This window comes from Trachemys scripta, chromosome 6 (genome assembly GCF_013100865.1).
Source record: "Trachemys scripta elegans isolate TJP31775 chromosome 6, CAS_Tse_1.0, whole genome shotgun sequence".
Taxonomy (NCBI): Eukaryota; Metazoa; Chordata; order Testudines; family Emydidae; genus Trachemys; species Trachemys scripta.
In genome coordinates this window covers 90,454,368-90,479,037 of record NC_048303.1, presented here as the reverse complement: position 1 = coordinate 90,479,037, position 24,670 = coordinate 90,454,368, and the positions used below count along the sequence as shown (strand labels likewise).

General features: G+C 40.6%; 2 protein-coding genes across 3 annotated transcripts in view; one reads left to right on the top strand and one right to left on the bottom strand.

Moving 5' to 3' along the window:
• DOCK8 (dedicator of cytokinesis 8) overlaps positions 1-24,670 on the top strand; it is a 127,368-nt gene that overhangs the window by 43,648 nt on the left and 59,050 nt on the right. For both annotated transcript variants that reach the window (XM_034774195.1, XM_034774196.1), the window contains 9 exons: positions 1,992-2,204; positions 3,264-3,349; positions 4,591-4,657; positions 5,359-5,508; positions 6,219-6,299; positions 8,107-8,266; positions 8,939-9,078; positions 9,610-9,703; positions 11,289-11,451. In XM_034774195.1, coding sequence (XP_034630086.1) covers positions 1,992-2,204; positions 3,264-3,349; positions 4,591-4,657; positions 5,359-5,508; positions 6,219-6,299; positions 8,107-8,266; positions 8,939-9,078; positions 9,610-9,703; positions 11,289-11,451 — 1,154 coding nt within the window. The remainder of the gene's footprint in view (positions 1-1,991; positions 2,205-3,263; positions 3,350-4,590; positions 4,658-5,358; positions 5,509-6,218; positions 6,300-8,106; positions 8,267-8,938; positions 9,079-9,609; positions 9,704-11,288; positions 11,452-24,670) is intronic.
• LOC117879186 lies at positions 13,295-17,675 on the bottom strand. The gene is made up of 3 exons (XM_034774197.1): positions 17,078-17,675; positions 16,395-16,505; positions 13,295-15,369 (listed from the first exon to the last, which is right to left on the bottom strand). The coding sequence occupies exons 1-3, from the start codon at positions 17,570-17,572 to the stop codon at positions 15,256-15,258; spliced, it is 720 nt and encodes a 239-aa protein (XP_034630088.1). The 5' UTR covers positions 17,573-17,675; the 3' UTR covers positions 13,295-15,255.

Genomic DNA, 24,670 nt, shown 5'->3' with positions numbered 1-24,670 from the left:
GCTCTTAAACAGAGCCGAAGAGTCAGGGGAGGATCAGAGCAGCTGGAGCCCGGGAGTGGAAGTGCCCGGCCGGGGGTGCAGGGTCTGGAGGCTGCCCGGCAAACCATGAAGCCGGTAGCGCTCGGGCTTCGGGCAGCCCCTATGCCTCCGGACCCTGCGCCCCCGGCCAGGCACTTCCCCTCCCAGGCTCCAGCTGCTGTGCTCCTCCCCTGACTCTTTGCCTCTGTTTAAGAGCCAAGCTGCCCGAGCCAGCGCTACCGGCTTCGGGCAGCCCCCGTGCCTCCGGACCCTGCGCCGCCGGAGCAGAGCAGCTGGAGCTGGGGAGGAGAAGTGCCCAGCTGGCGGCTGGGGTCCGCAGGCAAGGGGGCTGCCCGAAGCTGGTAGCACTGGCTCGGGCAGCTTGGACCTTAAACAGAGCCGAAGTCTGAGTCAGGGGAGGAGCAGAGCAGCTGCGGGAGAGGAAGTGCCCGGCTGGTATTTTTCCCGGACATGCTCGCTTTTTGGCGATTCCCCCCGGACGGGGGTTTGATTGCCGAAAAGCCGGACATGTCCGGGAAAAAACGGACGTATGATAACCCTAGTAGAAGGGAAGGATTTAGTTCTTTTTGTTTTCCCCCTTCCTTGGAGACATTATGTTGCAGAAGTGGCTTCTGCAAAGGTCAGGAGCAGCAGCTGACATTGACCTGGGATAAATCTGGCCCAGTGTAGTTGAAGTTATGGAGTACAAACCATATTACTGTTGTTGTTCTAACCTGTGCAATTACCTGATTCCTTTCTGTTTTCAAAAGTGAGCACAGATAACTCTCTTCCACCATTTTTTACCATCCTGTCATCCTTCTTGAGCACAGAGCCAAGTTAAAGAAGGAACTGCCTAGATCACTAAGCTTTTGGGTCCCATATAGTCTCAGCAACTCATGACCTGACTTCTCTCACACCTCCAAACTTTTGATTGGGACTGGAGGGAGAGGCAAACTGCAACTGGATCTTCCCCTCCACTCCTAGCAGTGGGACTGAGGAGTGAGGCAGTGCCTATCCCAGGAGTTCTTAAACTGGGGGAGGGGCGGGTTGGGACCCCTCAGGGGGTGGTGAGGTTATTATGTGGGGGGTCGCGAGCTGTCAGCTTCCACCCCAAACCCCGCTTTGCCTCCAGCATTTATAATGGTGTTAAATATATAAAAAGGTGTTTTTAATTCATAAGGGGGGGGTGCACTTAGAGGCTTGCTATGTGAAAGGGTCACCAGTACAAAAGTTTGAGAATCACTGTCCTATCCCATTACCCCCTCTCCTCTTTGGGACCAATGAGGAAGGTAACTCATGGCCCAATCCTCCCAACTCCCCTCCAGAAGCAGGACTGGAGAAGAAGAGGCACACAGCCTAGCTTTTTCACCACTATCCCAACTCTAGCAGCAAACCCAACTACACAACCAGAGTTTTTACTTGGGGTCCTTTAAACAGTAGTGCCAGCTCATGAGTACTAGTGTCACCATACCCATATTACAGCTCCAATCTCACACTGTAACTCCCAACCACAGTGCAAAGAAATCTAAATGATACAAAGTGGTCTAAAAGTCTTCAGTAATGCATAATAGATCAATTTTACAAAGTAACTGTAATATATTATCATCTATTATTTGTGGTAGGACCTAGAGTTCCCAGTCAAGAATTGAGGCCCTGTTGTGTTCGGCACTGTACAAACACATAACAAAATCACTGCCCCTTGCCCCAAAGAGTTTATAATCGAAGCCTATTATGAGAGGCAGCAAGTGCAGAATACAAGGGAACAGAGAGGACCGAGTCATGTAATCAGCCATGGTCATAGCACACTGTCTGCCTACCTATCGCCAAATGTTATATAGGCCTAGCAGCATGGCTGAGTTTGAGGAAATATTTGAAAAAGGATAACCCCAAGTAAAAACAAGCTCTGAGTAGCTCCAGTGTCCAAGTTATCCTTTTTTTGTTAGCGATTTCAGTCTTGTGTCTCTCTCCAACAGGAAGCTCCCAGGCCCTTAAATGTACTCTGTGATGAGACCGGACGAACCACCCTCACATCGTGTGACTTTAATCTACGCAGCCTGCAGCCTGACCCACGGCTGGAAAATCTGCTGCAGCATGTTAGTGTGGAAGACTTTGAAAGGCAGAACGAAGAAGCACGGCGAGCCAATAGGCATGCAGAGCTCTTTGCCCTTTACCCAGCCATGGACGAGGTGAGCTCTGAGACTTTCAACATGTGCATTTTAGTGTCACGTTTTTAGATAGAAAAATCTTAAAAAGTATATTAGTTTCTTCTGACGCTAATAAATATGGGAATTAGAGCCCCCTGCAGAAGGTAATGGCCTCTGAGTCTGCTGATCCAAGGAAGTTCCACAGGCCTCTCTGGCTACAGAGCTACAGTGTCTGCTCCTTATTCAGAGGGGGCATTTCCTCTAAGGATGAGCTATGGATTGATATTCAGATGACATTTTGTATATGGCTGTTGGGGTCTGACCGTAAGTAAATATTTGGCTGTATTGAGCATATTAATTAAGTCAAAATTTAATTCAACCGTCCCTTAACTTCCACATGGGATAGGGTATGGTATGTGTGATACCAGTTGAAGCATTAAGGCCCAGTGAAATTCACCCCAGTATAAAAGGCTACAAACATTCTTTACTCTAGGGGAACAAATGGGTGGGGAGCGTCCATTCTAGCCCTTTACAGATGTGTTAAGTACCTCCCATTAATAGGCAAACAGTTAACAGGAGGTTAAAAAAAAGTCCACTGAAGATTAGATTGTGTCTTCAGAGCAAAAAGGTGTCAACCTTTATTAGCTTCATCTAAGTAAAAACTACCTGTGCCTTGTCTCCATTAGGATTTTGCATTGAGATAGCTCTCTTGAGTGACGATAAAGTCTGCAATTCTCTTACACCCATGGAAGGGGAATGTTTGGATGTGTATTGTGCCAAGATCAGGGTGGGAATGCTACCATGTGGCCCCCTTTATTTTAAATGGTTTGTGTGGAAAATACAGGCATTGTAGTGAAAGGTCCAAATCTGTTTAAATTTATTATTTTTGACCCCAGTTTACTAGACACTGTACAAACACAGAATAGTAGTGAGTTCCAGACTCAAATTAAATGTCAGTTTTTACTTTCCTCCTTGTGAGGGAGAACACTCTTCAATGAAGGCAATACATTGCAATCAGTTTGTTTATAGTAATTGTCTGGTTACACTGAGTAAGGGTTCCATTCGTAATTAATAAGTGCCTAATAATGTGGTTAATAATAGGAGGATGCGGTGGAGATACGACCAGTTCCAGACTGCCCAAAGGAACATCTGGGCAACAGGATTTTGGTGAAGCTGCAGACACTGAAGTAAGTGTCTTTCTGTCTCTCTCAGGATTCATGTGACCATCACATGCTTATTCTTTTATGGTGTAGAATATATTTCACCAGCACCCATTATAAGACGTCTTTAATGTCAAAGGTCCGTTTGGATTCCTTATTCTTTCTTTGGCTGATACTTGTAAAGAAATTGTCCATCTGTGGTTAAATAAATGTTCAGACTGTCAAGGAGACAATGGGGTAAAAAAATACCCAAACTATGTAATAAGAGCAAACTCATTTAGTCTTTGTGTGTGTGTTATTGGATTTTTTTAAATAGGGAAGCAATCTGTGCTTCCATGTTATTCATGGCTAGGATTGTTTTTCTGAAAACATGAGAAAGTACAAGCAGATAGCCAATTCCTCTCCTGCTCCTCTTGGAGTCATCTGTGTGTGCACCCACATATTATTAGAGGACATTACTTCAGAAATTATTGTTAATTTCAAGAAATAGTGAATGTGAAAGTCCTGCCAAATGCCATTTCAGCACGACAAGAGTAATGATTGCGTCATCCCAGACCCTCTTATTTGAAGATGAACCAGATTTTCAGAGATGTGACTGATATCCATAGGGATTAACATGGAGTTAAATTAATGACACTAGCCTAGGTGAAAATGCAACTTAACCACAGCTTCCCACAACATCAGACCAACAAGAATCAGTCCTGCATGCTTAGCTGACAGCAGCCTCAAAGCCATTCTAAACTATGCCAGCTGCTAACAGCCCCCAAAGCTGTTATGGCAGTCAGGGATCATTAGGGTGTAGGAATGCTCTGCCAACGCCCCCTTTCTTCCAGGTACATCTCTTACACCAGAGGCTGGGAGTTGGGGTGGCATAGGAATCAATGTGCTCTGGAGGAGGAATCTCTCAAATTGGACAGGTTTCAGAGTAGCAGCCGTGTTAGTCTGTATCCGCAAAAAGAACAGACTCCTATTCTTTTTTCTCAAATTGGAGGAATCCTTCACCAGGCAGAAAATGTCATCTGAGTGCAAAGCAAATTTAACAGACAAGAGAACCAGGCACCTTGTCTCTCTAAAGGTTAAAACAAAAATCCCAGACCCGTAGATCTCCCAAAGTTTGGGAGAGTTGAGATCTGAATCTAAACTTTGTGTCTCATGCCCATCTCTCCTTTCCTCATAAAGGAAACAGCAGGTAAAATAGAGCCTTTACTTTTGAATATGCACAGTCACAAGAGTGAAGTATTAATGCTCTGTGTCTCTTTCCTAAACAGATTTGATATAGAAATAGAACCATTGTTTGCATGCATAGCCCTCTATGATGTAAAAGAAAGGAAAAAGGTAAGAGTGCAGTAGAGCAGAACAAAGGACAATAATAAAACATTAATAATGTGTTGGCTAATAACAATCTGTTCTTTTTTCAGCTGAATTTCATTGAAATTTGAAAATGTTAGGACATTTGGCTCTGTACTTTATATTATTCTTTTGTGACTTGTCTTTTGAAGTTACAATTTATGGTACATTGCCAAAAATGGGCAATTTACCCTGGTTTACTGGAAGTATGGTAAAAATCTGCTGTTGTGCTTGTTCAGCTGGAATTCACGTGTATGAAATGCTTGCAGCAGATGATCTTCAATTTACATGGAGCATGTGGCACAAAAATGTGTTGTGTGGCTATTTGTGATCTCCTCTCTACAGAGCCCCTCTTTGCAAAACTGGTTTCACTGTGAAAATTTAAGGACCTAGTCCTGAAATGTATTGAGTCTGCTGTGAGGTGACTCCACTGGGCCCATTAAGCTTAGGGGTGCTCAGCACTTTGTGGAATCGGACCATAATGGTCTAATCCTGTATCCATTTAAATCAATGGGAATTTTACATGTATGCAAATTTGCATTTCCATATTAATTTTGCAGTTCTGGCTACTGCTTTTCTAACTTTTTTTATATCTTATCTTCTCATGTTTTATCCTTTGATACACTTTTGCTTTGCAATGGATAATAACAAATAACTATAGGGGAATTTTGTTTTTTGTGGTTTTAAAGATCTCTGAAAATTTTCATTGTGACCTGAATTCAGAACAGTTCAAAGGATTCTTACGATCTCACACCCCCTGCATTGACTCATCTAGTCAGGCAAGGTCTGCAGTATTTTCCGTCACTTACCCGTCTTCTGATATCTACCTAGTAGTAAAGGTATGTAGCATTGGCTGTATCAGTCTGTTGGTTTCTAATTCATGTTTTCTGACTATAGCTATGGTTTGGTTTTATGAAGATGAAGTTTTCAGAGAGGGTAGTAATAATCAACAAGAATTTCTTGTTGCTTAGTTGTTTAGAGATATTCTGATAACACTGATATCACAGAAGTAGGAATCTATTGACATCTCTGTCACACAAACTGACAGTTATATTGCCACTCAGTATACTACTCCTATAAATGTTAATAGGTTTCTGTGTCACCGTCCAAGAGAAATTTAAAAGCAAACTGAAATAAGCCATTTGATTTTGAATTACAGTTTGTGTTTTTGATGAATTACCAGTTAGTGTTGATTTGGTGTGTTTATGTATTTTTTCAACTCTCAAATGAAGTTGATATGAGCTGTTTTTGCGTTTAGAATACACTAGCTTTTCCCTGATTCAGTACAATGCAGTGACACTCTTTTTGCTTCCTTATTAAGCACTGATTTGGATCTGGGAGAATTACTATGATGGATTATTCCACAGAGAAAATCACAGGCATTTTATATTATGTATTTGTTTAATTTATTAATAGTATTAGTACTGGGCTAACCTTGTGAAATAGACCAGCTCTTTCATACTTACAGAGAAGCAAAAGCAAAAGATTGTATTTTTCTTCATATATATTTTCCTTTTATGGCTTTCATACTTTTACTATATTTTGATAGATTGAAAAAGTCCTTCAGCAAGGAGAAATTGGAGACTGTGCCGAACCCTACATGGTTCTAAAAGAAAGTGAGGGTGGGAAGGTAAGCATGATACTGTCAAGATTGTTAAATGCTAACAAAGGATGGGGGGAAGCAATTAGAATCTGCAAAACAGTTAATGGAAATATTCTTTTGTTACGTATGTAAGCAAATCCTGGCTCATGTGAATGACTGAAAAAATCATGAGATGATGTATGTTTTTATTGTTTGCTTCTTCTGAAATCAATGACTGGAAAGTTTTTTGGGCAATGTTAAACAACCAGGGGATGAATTTTCAAAGTTTGGCGGGCACAAATATTTGCACCATGTGTGGACACAAATCACTGCTTTGTGTGTGTAAATCATCTGTTTGTGTATGTGGGCACTTAGGCACCATCTCTTCAGATGTCTCTTTATTGGTTCAGTTAATCATTATTTACCTCTCAGGAGGGGAATGATAATGTTTCTTGGACTTCTAAAGGTATCTCACCTTTAGGCTATGTCTACATTGTGAGTAGGGGTGCAAATATTTGTGCTAGCTCTCATTGAGTTAGCATGAATATAAATATAGTAGAACTTCAGAGTTACAAACTGACCAATCAACCACATACCTCATTTGGAACCAGAAGTACGCAATCAGGCAGCAGCAGAGACCAAAAAGAAAAGAAAAGTAAATACAGTACAGTACTGTGTTAAACATAAACTACTAAAAAAATAAAGGGAAAGTTAAAAAAATGTTTTGACGAGGCAAGGAAACTGTTTCTGTGCTTGTTTCATTTAAATTAAGATGGTTAAAAGCAGCATTTTTCTTCTGCATAGTAAAGTTTCAAACCTGTGTTAAGTCAATGTTCAGTTGTAAACTTTTGAAAGAGCAACAATAATGTTTTATTCAGAATTACGAACATTTCAGAGTTACGAACAACCTCCATTCCTGAGGTGTTCGTAACACTGAGGTTCTACTGTAACAGTGTAGCTGCAGTAGCAGGGGTAGGGACAGCAGAGACACGGCCTGAAACTGGTGGGTATGTACACAGCATAGCTAAGCTGTGCCTGCACTGCCACTACCCATGCTACCGCAGCTACGCTGCTATTTATACTCACACTAGCTCCATGAAAGCTAGCATGAACAGGTGTACGTGAGCAGGGGGCAACACGCTAGCTAGCGTAGCCTTAGAATGTCAATTTCAGACAAAGAAGGGTTATAATTCTGATGGAACTGTTCAGAATATATATAATAATTACATCTATTGACTTGTTATGGTGAATATCAAGAATGCATATTATACACTCAACTGTAAATATATAATTACTGATTCTTTATATAATGGGTACTATTTACTCAGCTTTAAGGGGGGACTGTATCTTGTACCTCTGGTCACTAGTTCAAATTTGGACCTGGTCAGTAGTCACATGAAAGCTGTTATAATCTGACTACAGTTCAGTGCCCTACTGTATGTGATGTGAGTTGCCTGCACCACACTACCTCCCAGGTGAGCTCTTCAGAGACTGAGGAGGAAGCTCACCCCTGTGCAGAGGGTCAGTAAAAGGCCCATGCAACAAGCAAGTCCCATTTTTGAGGATGTAAGTTGACTTAAGTGACGTCTAAGTCTTCAGCTGGCTCTCTTCACAAAGGTGAATTTCACCTAGAAAGAGAGAAACCGTCTCTGCAGTTGCGTGTACTCGAGCTGACCTTGTATAATATGTGCCTTGTACAATGACAAGGACTCCCATTGACTTCAGTAGTCATTGCATTGGGTCCTGTATAAACAGAATTGAAGGAGGCTGAGCAGACACATTGAAAATTGCCTTCATAGAGTCATAGTCAAATTTAGGCCTTTTAATATGTTGTATTTTCCTTTCTTTATTTTAGAGCAAAGAAAAGGTTGAGAAACTGAAAGCCCAAGCTGAGTCCTTCTGTCAGCGTTTGGGGAGATACCGGATGCCTTTCGCCTGGGCTCCCATAAGCTTAACCAATTTCTTTAACTTTTCAACACTTGAAAAAGAAATGTCTGAAACAGAAAGTTTAAATGGTAATAGTTTTATTATTCTAATCAATGCAACGTGAAGCTTTAGTAGCAATGTTAATAGGGTACCAATGTGTCATTGGATCAGAGCATTCTCTTGACAACAGTAACTTTGTAGTTAAGAACTGCTCAGCTTTCCCTTCATTTCCCCCATAATACTCACAAGTTGCCATACTCGTCAGTTGGAGCCCCTAAATGTGATCTTATGCACGATGTACATATTCCTACTGCACGCATTCTAGCCCTGACTTTGATTCCACACCAGTTTTATGGCAGTGGAATCCCATTGACTTTAGTGGTGTTACTCTTGATTTATATTGCTGGAAGATCAGTCCTTTTAGTCTTCCACTATGAATAGAAGGCCCAATCCAACAATAGCACACACCAGATTGCCTCACCTCCTGTCATCCTATGGGCTAAAGAAACGAATAGCATCGTGCCGCAGCAGCAATGATGTTCTCTCAACAGAATAAATACTGCACTTACTACATTGTTTTACATAGCCTTACACTGAGTTGATGGAAAATACGAAGTTAAGGTCTTTTGATATTCCCCTGAGATCACAAGGTGCTTGTGGTGCTTTAGTACTAAATTCAGGTATATATGTCATGCTTTATGATAGACTTTATAGTGACACAAAATAAGATGAATTTTTTAAAACATAATTTATTCTTGAAGGGAAAGGAAGTACTGGTGACAGAAGAACGATGATGCTACAAGCTAGAAGACTTTCTGAGAGGAGCCTCAATTCAGAGGACAATTATGTTGTGTCAAACTTCAAAGCGACCACTCTGACTGTCAACACCTTTATAAAACAGGTACAGTAAGCTCTTTATTTTAGAGTGTGTGGAGTTTTATATTGTGCTCGTAAACGTGTACTAAAGTGAACTGAATTGAAAAAATGCTGCTCAGTGGGGAACAAAAGGATAATTCATACAAAACACAGAGTTACCCACTCACTCTTTGGGTACGTCCAGACTACCTGCCGTATCGGCGGGTAGCGATCAATTTATCAGGAATTGATATATTGCGTCTCGTTAAGACGCGATATAGCGATCCCTGAATGTGCTCCCCGTCGACTCCGGAACTCCACCGGAGCGAGCGGTGGTAGCAGAGTTGACGGGGGAGCCGCGGCCGCCGATCCCACGCTTTGAGGATGGGAGGTAAGTCGGAATAAGATATGTCGACTTCAGCTACGGTATTCTCGTAGCTGAAGTTGCGTATCTTACATCGACACCCCCCCCCCAGTGTAGACCAGGCCTTTGTCTTGCAGACATATCTAATTCATGAAAGTAGGTAACCATACGATGTACCCTTATAGCAGTATTAATTTGTCTTTCTCCTGACAGGAAGGAGATCGACTTAGTGATGAAGACCTATTCAAATTTTTAACTGACTACAAGAGATCTTCCTCCTTGCAGAGAAGAGTGAAGTCCATCCCAGGTACGGAATGTGTTTAGGATGGGATGAGATATAGGCACCTAACTCCAGTAAACACCAATGAAAATCTCAGCCCTCCTGTGCAATTATCCCCTTGGTTTTTAGGGCTATAAGTTGTGTTATGAGGGAACTTCCTTATTTTATTAATGACTTCATCAAGTCAGCCATTAATTTTTGACCTTCTAATTTGTTCACCCCGGCAGACAGAGATTTATAGTTATTTTTATATTCTAAATTAGTTTGTTTTCATCAATAATTTACAATAGGTTCATTCGGTTTTTCAGTTTTACCTGAAGTTTTTGAGGAGAATGGGATTAAAGCAGACTCTCAAGATCCTTACTGGTTCCCTAATACCTTGTTAGAACAGGGATTAGAGATTGGGTTGGGTGATTAAAATGTTTAGTCTCTTTCCCTTTTAATTGACCCAGTGTTAATTAAGCAGAGGCAGAGACTGAATTTGGCCTCTCACAACAGCTTAACCAACTGGTGCTTTTTTGTGATGGCTTCCTTGTGCTCCAGATTCTAAGCTTTCATTTACAATACATTATGTCTCTAGCCCTTGTGGTTGCTCAGAAAAATCTCTAAAAAGTGAACTGAATGTAACCACTGCAGGGATGACTGCCCGGGTCTGTAGGCAGCCCGAAGAGCCCCTCTGGACGGTGTGAACTGCTCCCATTCATCTCAATAGAGTATTAAATCTTAAGTTTAATTATGACAGTTTAAATGTTACCATTGTTAACAGTTTCACTGCTGGTCACAGCAAGCAAGAAAAAATATGGAAAATCATATTCTGAAGATCTGCACCTCATTTACTATCTTAAGTAAGGCAGTGCTTGCTTTGCGCACAAAGCTAGCGAGAGCATCACTACTTTATTTCCAATTCAAGCCCTTAACAAATGTTATCCTTTTTGAATCGACAAGACTAGAAAGTCAACTCAGTATATGGTATCCCTTCCTTCCTGTCTACATGTGAATGCGCAAAGAGTCTTGTGTCTTCATCAGCTGCTCCATATATTAAGTGTCAGGACAAGATCAGAAATGAGGATAATTGAAGCTGAACCCAGAAACCACCTCCATTAGAACTGGTTCGGTTTTGGTGGCTTTCTTGATATGGACATATTATTAAACTGGAAGACCAACACATTCCAAAGTTTGTGTGCCAAGGAATGCCACTACGTGGATGGGGATAATGTAGGTGCCAAAAGCTTCAATGGCGTGATAAGATCGCCAGTGATGGTCATAAACTGAATATCCCATGAGATCACCTTTAGGACCTGCCCAGAGATCAATCTGGGAAGTGCTCAACCTGCAAGGAGGCCATGTTCCTTTTGGATTTACTGTGATGATGATGAAACCTGAAGAGAGATTTTATCTTGATGTGTAGGGATCTATGTGGGTTACTTCCCTGTGTATTCAGATAACGAAATACTTTCTCCAACCAAGATTTCTTTCTCCTGCAGTCCTCAAACTAAAAACCCAAATTCATATTTCCTAGTTACTTCTTTTGACCTTATGCATGTTTGGTTTGGTTTTATTTTTCATTACTTATTTTTAATGGTGGGCTGAGCTTTCATGTAATTTTTTTAAGGATCACTTAAATTGGAGATCTCCCCAGCTTCAGAAGTCCTCAGTTGCTGTCTCACCCCTGAGTTATTACAAGTGAAACCATTTCCTGAAAACCGCAGTCGTCCTCAGAAAGAGATTTTGGAGTTCCCAGTTCGAGAAGTGTATGTTCCCCACACTGTTTATAGGTAAGAAAAATGGATTTTTTGAAAACTGTTAAACCCATATTCCAAAATAATTATGGTATAATTTTTCTCCGATTCATAGAAACTAGAAATTGAAAAACAAGTTAGGTTATCTAAGCCTGTAAAGTTACAACCATTCTTTAATCTCATTAGCCAATACAAGATAGGATCCCTACTGTATGTTCTGCAGTATATTTTCCAGTCCAATTGTAAATGTCATGAGCAAAGTATTTCAAAAGTGTTGAGGAACCAGCAGCTTTCATTCACTTCAGTAGGTACTCAGACAACTTTACATAGCTGCTTATATATGAATTTAGGAACCTAACTTTAGGCACCCATGTTTAAAAATCTTAGCCTTGAAGTTCTGACTCCCAGTCTTTTTTTCTAACTATAAAATTCCATTGACATCTGTGGAAAACAGATGCCTTGAATTTTAAACCGCTCATGACACAAGACTAATTATATTTTCATTTGTGATTTTGTTGTATCCTTTATCTTGTCATATAATAGGAGTAACATTCACAGCATTGGAGCATATTTGTACTGAACAGCTTTTGTAGTTACCATGTGTCATCTAACTACCCAAAGATGCAGTTTATTGCTCTGTATACTCCATGAATAAGATCCCTTCTCTATATCATATCACCTTATAAAATGTATTAGTCTATTCTGACTGATTAAAAAAGGTAAAAGTTCTACAGAGTACAAATCAAAATAGGTCCCATCATTTCTTACTAGCCTGGCAACACATTAATCCCAAATGAGCTATGAATATCAAGGGAATATTCTTCAACACACTGATGTACTGTATGGTAATGCTAATAATACACAGGGTGGAGATTTGTGACTCGAGGTATGTTCTGGGATTATGTATAGATTTAGCTGTAATATTTGAATTTGTTTTTGAAATTTGATGAAAGGAACAGAGAATGTATTGCAGATTTTTTTTTTAAATCAACAGCTGAGTATACTGTACAGGACTGTGACTTGGACAGCAGGGCCAGTTTGATTAGCAGGGGAGATGTGACTATCACAAATGAGTCAGGGAGTGTGACGCTTCCTGGGGGGTATCCAGGTGTAACAGGGTGCGTCTTCACTCCTGCCTTCTTGCCCCACAGATTCTGCCCAGAATCCACTAGTGTGCATTCACAGCATCATTTATTTTTGAATGCCTTCCACCAGTACCACTATAGTCCCCGTGCAACAGTCTGTTTGAAATATCTTTAGCGCTTTTGGCCCTCTCATCAGGACCTGAGGGAACAGAGGTCTCCCTTCCCTGAGTCCTCTGTGTGGCTGGGCTCAGCTAGCCCTGTTCCCCACTCTCACTCCCCTCTGCATTTCCTTCCTGTGCCTCTTTCTCAGACTGGGCTGATGGGCTAATTGGCTCTGTATCCCACCCAGCCCACCAGCCTGCTTCTCTAATTACCTCAGTCAGCTGTCCTGGGGAACTAGTTGGCGTCTAAGTGATCTGAGTGCAGGCTCACCTGTTCACTGCCTACACTCTGTCACACCAGGGTTGTGAGACACCTCGCTACCACCTCTCCTTAGCATGAGGAAGCCTTGTCTCTGCCTGTTGTGGGTCAGCTTTCTGACTCCATTGGTCACAGGCAACACAAGCACTTCCTTCCAGGCTTCCACAGGCCCCACACTCTAGCAGCTACAGGTTAGCGATAGGCACACTCCAACCCCAAGCATCTCCTTGGAGTGCCCAGCCCCGTTCCTCTATATTTCCAGATTAGCTGCTCCCAAAGTACCAGTGCACCCTGGCTTACCAGTTGCAGCTCTGATCACTGCTCTGCTTAACACACAGAACTTAAATAAGAGTATAGTGAAAACAAATAGCAGTTTTATTTTATAAAGTACAGGGATTCGAATAATAGCAAGTAGGAGTACTGGAAACAAAAAATTACATGTAAAATAAAAAGGTTATGTGCATTCTAGAGCCTAGATTTAATTAACTAGATATTTCTCTGTTTTATAGAGCAATGCTCACCCAAAGTCCTCCCAGCATCTTGCAGCCAGACTTGGCTGTGATCACCCTTTCATGAGGCAAGTCCCACTGTCCACTTGCCTCCTCGGTGAAAGATGCAGGGTGTTTCTTGGTACCCTTGGTACTATCAGGACAGTCCTTTGTTCTTTTTCATAACCAGGACACCCCCTGCGGATTGTTTGTTTTTTCCTGGGGTCTCCCTCTCTTGTTCACTTTGCAATCTTTTAATCAGCATCTGGCTCTGTATGCAACTAGGTGAGACACAAAGTGACCAGATGGGGAGAGAAGCATTTGCTACCTCCTGCTCAAAAGGAACCTGTTGCCTCTGGTTACCTGCCTCAACGCCAATGTTTTGAAAACATAATTTCCAGTATAGATGCTTAACTCCTGCAATACTATCTGTACGTACATTTCAGAATGGTTATGACAACCAGTGGGCTGCACTGGTATAACCGAGACGAGAATTTTGGCCCTTAATTTGTAAGGAATGCTGAAGGATGAAGAGATGTGTGATTGATCTCATTGTAAAGATTTAAAATTTCATGGGCGTAGGAAAATTAACCATCTGTAAGTGGTTTTGGTGGAGCTATTTTAGCAGTAAAGATGCTTTAGGAGTGTCATTATTCCAGTATAGTACTGTGTACCTGTGCTGTTCAGCCACTTGAGGGTGCAGTTTCTTCACTCTAGACCCAGACACGTTTTAATGAGGAAAGTTGCAGTGTCTTAAGCATGTGTGAGAGAAGATGGAAATTAATTTCTTTTTCTCCATTTGCAGCATTTTGTTCAAATATTTCTATAACTCAAGTAGCTTTCCAAGGGGTTTAAATTGCTCACTTCATTTCTCTTTGTTTAAGAATGTGGGTCCCTGCTCATGTATTACCCTCAGAGTTCCTGCCATCAGAGGCCCCATTTATGTCTGTCTTGCTACCTCCCTACTTCTTTACAGATCTCAGAAAAGAGCAGTACTTAAGCCACTGCTATTGGTAGAGGGGATATGACACAATATCCCACTTCTTGTTTTTACTATCCAGGAGTAGTTCCAGCCAGTCCCCACTTGTGCTCAGTGTGTGTGTGTGTGTGTGTGTGACTGTGTGTGTGCATGTGCACACACACACACACCTGCTTATAAGGTTTCCTGAAGTTACTGTAATTTTTTATTTTAGTGCGTGCACGCGCACACACACAAAAGCAATGAATTCTGTTATATGTTATTTAGCATAACACAAACCATGAAAAAATGAAAGTCTAGCAAACAGCAATCTAGTGGCACAAGTATTCCTCCTGCATATAGCTTGTGTATCAGTGCTTTCAACTGATGCATTACATCCGACATGCCATAACAAATTGCATTTGTTATGTAATATACGATTGGTGAAATGTATACCATATGGCATGATGATCACTGTGCAGTCAAGTCAGTCAGCTGAGAAACTGAATAAAACATGGATTTCCATAATCTTCATGATAAAGCATAGTTCTAAGAAATGTCTAAAAACACTTTTTTAAAAATCAGATGCACTCATTATTTTCAGTACCTTAAAATATTTGCTTTGTAACTAGTGCTTACGGATCTACAACATTTCTGTTAGGAGCAAGCTAGTAGGTAACTGTCATATTCACGCTACAATAACAATATTTTTGCAAAACTTTTCAGCACCTTGGCCATGCAGTTTGTTAAAAGATAACAACTATTGAACAAGACAGCCCCTAGCTATCTTGCATATTAGCCTTCTAAATCAAGATAGAAATCCTAATAGCATATCTGCATTTACACTGCATAGATCACTGGTAAAATATTTTAATCCTGTGATTGTCTTTCATATACTCTCATGTACTGATAATGTTGTGTTCTGCATCTCAGAAGAATCTGCTATTTTCTTCCTGATTCCATTGGTCTTCAGCTGTCTGGCTAGTTTGCTTTTTGGCCTAACCTGTGTAGCAAAAGGTAACGACAACAATGCAATGTGGTGAAAAATAAAAGAGAATTACAGAAACAGAAAGTGAATGCAAGTCATTTATAAAGTATACAGGGAAATCACAAGTTTTTCGTTCTATAGGTACTAAAGTGAACATCAGTCTTCTAGAGATACATAGGAATCAAATGATTCCATTAATCAACAAGTATGCATCTCCATTCTTTTGGCAGGCAGAATGTTGAGACATTAGACTGCAGCCATTGAATTCTGAAACCAGCTCCGCTACTGACTCCCTGCATAGCCATGGGCGAGTGGCTGTATCCCATTTGTAAAATTCCTGTCATGCAGGAATGTGACATGGGTTGATGATATTTATACAGTACTTAGAGCAGGGGTAGGTAACCTATGGCATGCGTGCCAAAGGTGGTACGCGAGCTGATTTTCAGTGGCACTCACACTGCCCAGGTCCTGGCCACCAGTCTGGGGGGCTTTGCATTTTAATTTAATTTTAAATGAAGCTTCTTAAACATTTTAAAAATCTTATTTACTTTACATACAACAATAGTTTAGTTATATATTATAGACTTATAGAAAGAGACCTTCTTAAAACGTTAACATGTACTACTGGCACGTGAAACCTTAAATGAGAGTGAATAAATGAAGACTTGGCACACCACTTCTGAAAGGTTGCCGAACCCTGACTTAGAGGATTAGTGCCAGCTTTTGGTATTGGTGTTGTTTGAATTCCCAACTCCTGGTGCCAAAAATTTTGGCAGATCTCTTGTCTTTCATCTCCCTTTTAGGAAAAACATATCATGACTGTTTCCCCCTGTAACAGGAAAAGCCCTTGAGGCAGGGACCCTCTTTTTATAATGTTTGTACAGCACCTAGTATGATGGGTTCCTAGGTGCTACCACAATACAAATAAATAATATTCATAATAATGTTACCAGTTCAGTGGATCACTGTATTCTTCCAAACTCAAAACAAAGGCCAGTAGTGAAAAGGTGAATGGGGAAGAAAAGTTATGAAGAGCCTACCTTTTTCAGTAACTTTTGAATGAGTGCATCTTGTATACTAATTTGGTCTTGCTGCAGCTCCACTTCAGTAAGCAACTCATCAATTCTTACACTTTGAGTTTGCACAAAAGACTAAGAAAAGAGGTGGGGAGGGAAGAAAAGATTACTTTGAAGCTGCAAAAATCTTTGATGTGTTCCAAGGTTTGGTCACAAAATACTGGGGCATCTTCAATGTGATTTTTTATTTTTTTTTAGCTGGAGGAATTATCAGAAATAGAATAGAACATTGTTTTTAGAGGCAAATCTTGTAGTCCCCATGCAGGCAAAATTCTCAATGAAGTCAATAAGAGTTTTGCCTGAATAAGGACTGCAGGTTTTGTCCTACTTTTAATTGTATGTGGTAAATGAATTTACCACTACAGTTTTTGAATAATAATTAGTAATTATTAAGCTATACAATGCACAAAAATAAAGACAGCTCATGCCCGGAAGAGCTTACACATAACCACATACGTCTTAAATAAAGAAAAAAATGCAGAGCAAAACAGACAAGCCTGTTTTCAGCTCATATGGTAATAGATTTATGGATTAAAAAAAAGTCCTATGTCTAGTATCCACTTTTACTGAGAATCACTATAAGTGAATAAATAATCATGCTAAAAGATAGATTAAGAAGATCAGGTGTTAAAAACTCCAGTACTTACCATAATGTCAGTCATACTCACTGAAGTACTGGTGTTAGTCTTGTAATTTAGGGCATTCTCTATCTTCTCCTCTAAAAATTCCAGCTTGGTGTTGAAAGTCATTCTGTAGTGCATCACTTCACCAAGCTGGTTCTGGAGCTCTGCAGAGAGCCTGCCCAGAACTTGATTCCTAGTTTCAAGTTGCTGAGTTTTCTCCATAAGACCATTTCTCAGCCTCTTATTTAGGCTGACCTGCTCCAGTAATTCTATCAAAGAGTTGTTAAAAATGCTGAGCTGTTGAAAGATGTAGGTAATTTTCTCTTTAGTATGGTCAACCTGCTCCTTTAACCCAGCTCCAAGCTTCAGGACACCCTGAGAGAGCACACGGATTTCCTCGCTGGAATAATGAAAGTGGGCACCTGGCAATTCTTTCTTGCTTGATGCATAGTTGCCTTTGGTTACACTGTTTAGAGAATGTGCAATACACAGGAGGACCAAAACAGATATTTTGTGCATTGCAACTTGTAAAGATTTTTAGCCTCCTACAGATCTGCCAGCTTGTTCTAAGAAAAGTTTCCAAATGGACCACTTTGAAGGTCCCAGCACAGTGAGAGAAAATGTGAATGCGATCAACAAAGTATTTTCAAATTCCACAGGTTAACCCCTAACTTCCTATTGCAGTTAAAGAGCAGCTGTTTAAATAGTGGGTTAGTGATGAGTCTATGCTTTGAATTCCAAAATATTTTGCATTGAAATTATATAAATCGAAAACATCCTGGGAAAAAGAAGATATTGAAGCATGTGAGATGATGTATCATATCACGTAATACATATGACTACACAGGAACATGTTATCAGTATTTTGGGAAGTACTAGATTACATTAAATGTCATGTACCTACAAGGATAGTGTTATTTATTAAATTTACAAGGCCAAAATAATTTCATCATAATTATCAACAGTATCAGAAATTAGGGCTATTTAAGGAACATTTTCAAGAAACTTCTTTTGTTTCTTTCAGGCATATTGTCTGCTATATGTTAAAGCATAGAGTTAATGATCATCAGAAATTTAACCATTTAGTTCATTAATAAAGATTTAATGCGATTAGATTTGGAAGTAGATAGGGTGACCAGATGTCCCGATCTTATAGGGACAGTCCTGATTTTGGGGTCTTTTTCTTATATAGGCTCCTATAACCCTCCACCCCCTGTCCCGATTTTTCACATTTGCTGTCTGGTCACCCTAGTCAACCCTTCTGCTGGTGCAGTTGGAGAGAACCTAGACCTGTCACGGAATGAACAGGAAAGTTGTGGGTCCACAAACATTGTCCCTGAACAAGTCCATGAAATTCCCCATTCCCTTTCTTTCTAGTACTCACAGAAGGCCCTTGGGACAACATACTTTGGGGTCGAGCCCAAGGGAAGGCCTTACTCCTGGCTTATCCAGTGGATATCAGAGTAAATATCAGGTTTTAATGGTACTTGAAACATCATCTCCCATTGGGTCCCTTGCACAAGTGTGAATGGGCCTTCCCTCTAGATCTCCAGGATTCATGGGGGCTGTGAGGTCAAAACTGATTGCCTCTTGTGCATCCCACAAAACACCCACTTGAGTGGATGGTTATTTGGAAAATCCATGAGATGGACCTCACAGAGTTATACCCAAACCCCCTAATCTGGATCTGAACACAGACTCCTGAACTGAATTTTAAGTATAAGAAAATATTATCCAGACTATTATCCATATTAAAAGTAAAATCATATTTAAAAAAAACAAAGAACTACGGCCATCTTGAGAATTTATGCATGTACTTCCTTTTAAAATAATATAGCATATTAAAATTCTGCTGATGCACCATTTCTTCTGTGTTTTCTAAGTTATCGAAAATGAGCTTATATAGTCAGTAAAATAACTGCAATTTGGGATAAAGTTTACAGCCATTTTTCTGAAGACCTAATAATGAGTGAAAACAATAGAACCAATAGAGACTATCTTGACATATACTAAATAACTGCATTATTTGTATGTATTACCATCAGCAGCAAGTGCCCAGGTTAATTTAGTGATCACAGTACATTTGCATATCAGTCTGTGTTATGTATTATTAGGGTCTACCTAGAGATATATTGAATTTTATGTGTGGTATTTGTGTCCTAGTCATCCACAGACATATCTATTGTTGATTAAAATTTGGAACCCAGCCACACTGGGATGTAACTCACAAGTAGCCATGTAATTTAGTATGAAGAACTACCAACCAACACAACCAATAATTATGAGTAATGGCATTTAAGCACAAGAGGGTCAAAGTCTTAAAGCCTGTGCATATATTTTATTTTGATGGAGGATAGATCTGCTCCGCCCTGACCATTGAACATGGTCAAGTCAGTGCAGTCAAATTTCATGGAGATGTAAGACAGGACAGCAAGTTCAGACCACAGTGGAGTTGTACAGTGTGCAAGTCAGGGCAGGGTTTGACCCCATTGTGTTTAGACAGAGCAGTACAGCTGATCTCTCTTCAGAAGGTTCTCCAACCCAGGTCAGTGTTATGTGCACGGTAAGGGTTGTTTCTGTGAATCGGTGGTTTTACTGAGAGATTCTAATTAAATTAGATTTGCATAAATTTTATGTTGTCATCTTTATTTTATTAATTATTGTCTTGTGGACTTGCATGAACATTGTTTTGTTATTATTTTGGCCAATGTTTTGCTCTTCTTTTGACATCAAAACGTCTTCTCCACAGTTGAGCATTTATATTGCTTTGACAGTGACTCGCACAGAAATTTTTCTACCGTCATTTTTGACCTTGTAACATGGTGTCCAAACACTAGCACTAAAGGAACTCAACTTAAAAATCAGACTTGTGTCTGAAAATGTTGTACCTACTATAGTTACAAATCCCAACTAAAATTACTAAAACTGAAAGACATTAGAGAAACATATGTTCTTCTGTTTTAACAGTATGTTTACCTTTTACATAGTCAGGCTTCACTATTCCCCTGGATAGTCAGTTGATTTTCCCAGGGTTTTGTTTTGTTTTTTGTGCGTGTTGAGGTTTTTGATGCAGCAATTGAGGAGAGAAAAGCATTTGCAAAAATAGACACATGCAGCTGAAAGTAACAAAACCTGGCAGAAAGACGCAGAAGCAGAAGTAGTACCTGAAACTACTTACATTTAAAAAAAAAGTTTTAGATCTCAAGATGGTGGTGTTCATTTAACACTAGCCTGAGAACAGTAACTGAATCATGCTATACCCCATTTATTTGTATGTGAAACTAGCATCACTGCAAAATACTTGAGAGTACCCATAGAGGATTTTTAAAGAACACCAAATAGGCCTAAACTGGTGAAATCTGGGGTGGTAGGTGGTTGTTTTTAATTAAACTACATTGTACCTGAAGTTTGATGTCTGAAATCTGATGCAAGTCATCTTCAAATTATGTTGGTCTGTGTTCGAAAAAACAGTTTTACCTTTCAAAAAAAATTCTGGGAAGAAAGTTTGCAATTGGGCTGACATCATTTATGCTAAAGTTCACCCTAGTATGATTTTGAAATGCTGAGATTATTATTATTTGGTGTATGCAATTGGCCAAGCCACAGCGTTCTTATCAACAATGTTCAAGGTACAAAGACCTCCAGGAAGTTGTCATTTTTTCAGTCTTCAACAATGTGTGTCATAGTTTGTGGCTGCCCACATTGACATAGTGGAGGTTTCTGAGATAACAAACTCAAATAGAGATGTTTATAATGGCAAAGCTAACTCAGTCTTTAGCTGCAGTGATACTTGTATAATGCTGGCTAAATAAAGGAACAGTTTACAGTACAGCAGTGTGAAGATAACATCCCACAACTAGAAACAAGAATCAGTGGCTGCAGCTGATCAAATTCCAGGGTGTTTTGCCCAGCATAAGTGCACCATCCTAGAGGTCGTAGGGTAAGGTATCCCTTACAAAAATTAATCTCCATAAAAAGCACTCACAAAAAATAAAAAGAGAGAGAAAGAAAGAGGGTCAGAATGGGTCAGATCCTGAGCCCTGATGTGGCCCCTTTGCATTGTCACTTTACATCCCACCCAGCTCTACTTCACCCATACCTGCCTAGTCTTACTGGCCCTCACAAGGCTGATTGTGAGACACTCACAATCAGCCTACAAACATGTAAGCCCCACACTGAAGTGTCTGTGCTAGACAGCACTGGTTCAGCAGCTCCGACCCCAGCGGCCTGCCTACAGCCCCACTCTGGCTTCCACCAGCTTTGGTTACTAGTTGCAGGGTGAGCCCAACACACTCCCAGTCCCAGATTTTCCCCAAGCCGTGTGCTCTGTAATGTCCTGCCTCCTCCTGGGCAGTTTGGAGAAATAATAAAGTTTGTTTGTTCCTCTAAAGACACAAAAGCCACCACCTTGCCACATTAACTGGAGTTAAGATTCACTTTAATTCAAACACAGCACTGGTGATTTAGATTAATAGTAAAACAAATATATTAACAAAAGAAAATAGGATTTTAAGTGAGTTCAAGTATAAAAGATAAAGTTAGAAAGCATTACAAGCAAATAAAAGTGAAAACATGCCTCTAAAAGTCTAAAACTTAATCTAGCAAGGTACAGGTTTTGTTCAAAATGCTTTTTCTCACCTATATTCAGTTGCCAGAAAGTTCAATCCCTCCTTGGTGGAAGGACCCATCTTTCTCAGCATGCAAGAGCTCTGTTCCTTTGTGTCTGTCTAGTGATGGATGCAAAGATGGCTTCTGTCTTTGCTTATATCTTCCAAAGTTCAGTGGCTTTGTTTCAAGAGGCAGGATGACCTCATGCTGTTCTTCCCTTCCTGTCTGTAAATGGGGCTTCCATTGTTTTGATTCCACCATGCATAATTTTTATAGTAGACAGGTAAATAGCTACTTTTCTCCTGTCTGGAAGGGAACCTGTTTCTCCCTGTTTGGCCACAGACTTTAAAACATAATATCATTTAGTATCCATATTTCCTCATAGGGTGTCAATACATACATTTCACAGAGATATTAATCACCAGTATGTCATTAGCTTTCAGAAAAGACCTCACTCTATACACTTCTATAATATAGCAATATTGTATTCAATCAGTTGATTCAATTGCTTATCATTTGAAGTTCACCCCCCACCCCTGTAATTATACATCAGTAAACCTTTGCAGTGTATTCTTCTGAAAACTAAAACCCAGAACCAGCTTCTCTCTCCTGCTGGGGCGTAGCCGCCATGCTGTCTCCTCCCTGACTTGTTAGTGTGAGGTTTGCCTCCACCCCTTGTTAGCTTGATAGGTCTGTTTACTCAATATGTAAATACATTCTCATTGTCTTTCAAAGTACTTTGGAGGAGTGGGGGAGGTTTAGGTTGGATATTAGGAAAAACTTTTTCATTAGGAGGATGGTGAAGCACTGGAATGGGTTACCTAGGCAGGGGTGGAATCTCCTTCCTTAGAGGTTTTTAAGGTCAGGCTTGACAAAGCCCTGGCTGGGATGATTTAGTTGGGAATTGGTCCTGCTTTGAGCAGGTGGCTGGACTAGATGACCTCCTGAGGTTCCTTCCAACCCTGATATTCTATGATTCTAAGTGACTCCCAGGAAAGAAAAACACATGCCTTTTTCTGGGGTAGACTTGTTTACCATCTCCCTCTGACATGCCTGGTTTAAACACACTTGAGTCATAATTCTAGTATATATCTGTAACTTTTAATACCCACTGCACAGATACCTCACAGAAGAATATAAAATAAATGATCAATGAGTTGTTTTCCAATGATAACTTATGAGGCATATTTTGTACAAGGATTATTACAGTAGTATGTAGGGTGTGAATACAAGAGTGCTTAGTGTCCAAGAGGGCCATGTCCGACTCTCTGTTTTCTCTCCCTCTGTCAGGGTGGCTTGTAATCTGTGTGAAGCACCTGTGTTCAGGAGGGCTGCCAGTTGTATCTGGGTCATGCACAGTGGGAGGAAGCTCCATTTACCTTTATCCTCCTGACCTTACACAGACCAACCAGGACTTGCCACAATCTGGCCCTTTCTGAATGCAAGATATTTAGTGCCAGATGCTGCCCTTTACTGTCCCTAGTTGTGATGGGGTTTGCAAATGTGAGACCAGTGGAGATACATGAGCATAAAGAGGGTCAGAATTTGGCCCTTATCTATGTACTTGCTGGATTAATTTGTACATTGGCGCCTCCTCATATGTGTCGTCAGCGGAGAACTCTCTGTTTACATGTGATTTTACACATCTTTCATCTTAAGTCACATCTAAATGTAAAATCCAGCACCCAGAGTCATTATGTGGATTTGTGACACCCTCTATAGAGCTGCGGATCCATAAACCAATGAACAGATTATACAATCTCTCCTATATGTTTTTTTTCGTCTCTGACAGGTGTAATATTGATAATATCCTTTGTTTAATAAGTCATTCGGCCAAGCATAATTCAATAGAAGTTACCAATATATTTTGCACTTTCCTTAGCTGTTTCATAACATCATGTTGAGAGAACCTAGCTGAATGGAAATTGCATATAAAAATGTAAATGGTAGATTGCATTACTCTGTGAGACTTGGCACACAGCAAAATGAAAGGCAAGTCATGCACTAGTTTGTCCGCTAAGACATGCTGCAGTCCATCTAGCATGTCCTAGCTGATAAACCAACCTGGGATGTGTTTTTAATATCACTGTGAAGTCTGCTACATCTCACAAAATACTGCAACCCGAAACATTGCAGTACATGGTGATAAACAGAACTAAGTTTTCTGCATCTCAGTTTAGTTGTACCAAAAGAATAATAATAATAATAATTAATAATAATACTTATCTCTTAGATATAGCACTTTTCATTAATCAATCTCAAACAGCTTCACAGTCTATAATATATTTATCCTCACAAAAACCTCTGTGATGTAGGAAAATACCATCATCCCCATTATAGACATGAGGAATTGAGGCACAAAGAGGCGAAAGAGACGTCTAGACTGCTCGCTTTTTACAGCAGCATATAGAGTACATCCACTACACCCCCCACCCCAGCACATGTATAAATATTTATTGTAGATGGTGAGGTGCTGCTTAGGCAAGTAGAGTAAAGACACACCTGATCCCTGTGTGATGAACCCAGATACAGACCCTACTTGGCGCTCTACAGCCCAAGCAGTGCCTCCCCTATTTACACTGCAGTTTTGACCGGTGCAATGTCCCACTGCCTCTCCACTGCTGGAGTCTTTCCCTGCTGCAGAGAAAGGCTCCAGCAGTGAGAAAAGTCTCACAGGCAGAAGGGAGGCAGCAGACAAAGGCTCAGGCAGCTTCCTTCTGCTGGAGCCTTTACCCACCACAGTGAAAGACTGGCAGAAGGGAAAGGCTCTGGCAAGGAGGAGGCAACAGAGAAAGGCTTTGGCAACTCTCTGCTGCTGGAACCTTTCCCCACTGCCTCCCCCTGGCAGAGCCTTTCCTTGCCACAGTGAAAGGCTTTGGCTGCAGGGAGCTGCCCGAGTTTCCCCACAGCCTCCTTCCCACTGGAACCTTTCACTGATGTTTGTAGCTTTACATACCCTACACACCGCTGCCAATGGCGTGCAGTATAGATGTAGCCTAAGTGACTTGC

Excerpts from the sequence above, each read along its gene's own strand:
- LOC117879186 (XM_034774197.1), bottom strand. The coding sequence starts at position 17,572 with ATGCACAAAATATCTGTTTTGGTCCTCCTGTGTATTGCACATTCTCTA. Across the intron at positions 16,506-17,077 it reads TGAGTATGACTGACATTATG|TCTTTTGTGCAAACTCAAAG; the intron begins GTAAGTACTGGA and ends CTCTTTTCTTAG. Across the intron at positions 15,370-16,394 it reads TTCAAAAGTTACTGAAAAAG|GTTAGGCCAAAAAGCAAACT; the intron begins GTAGGCTCTTCA and ends TTTGCTACACAG.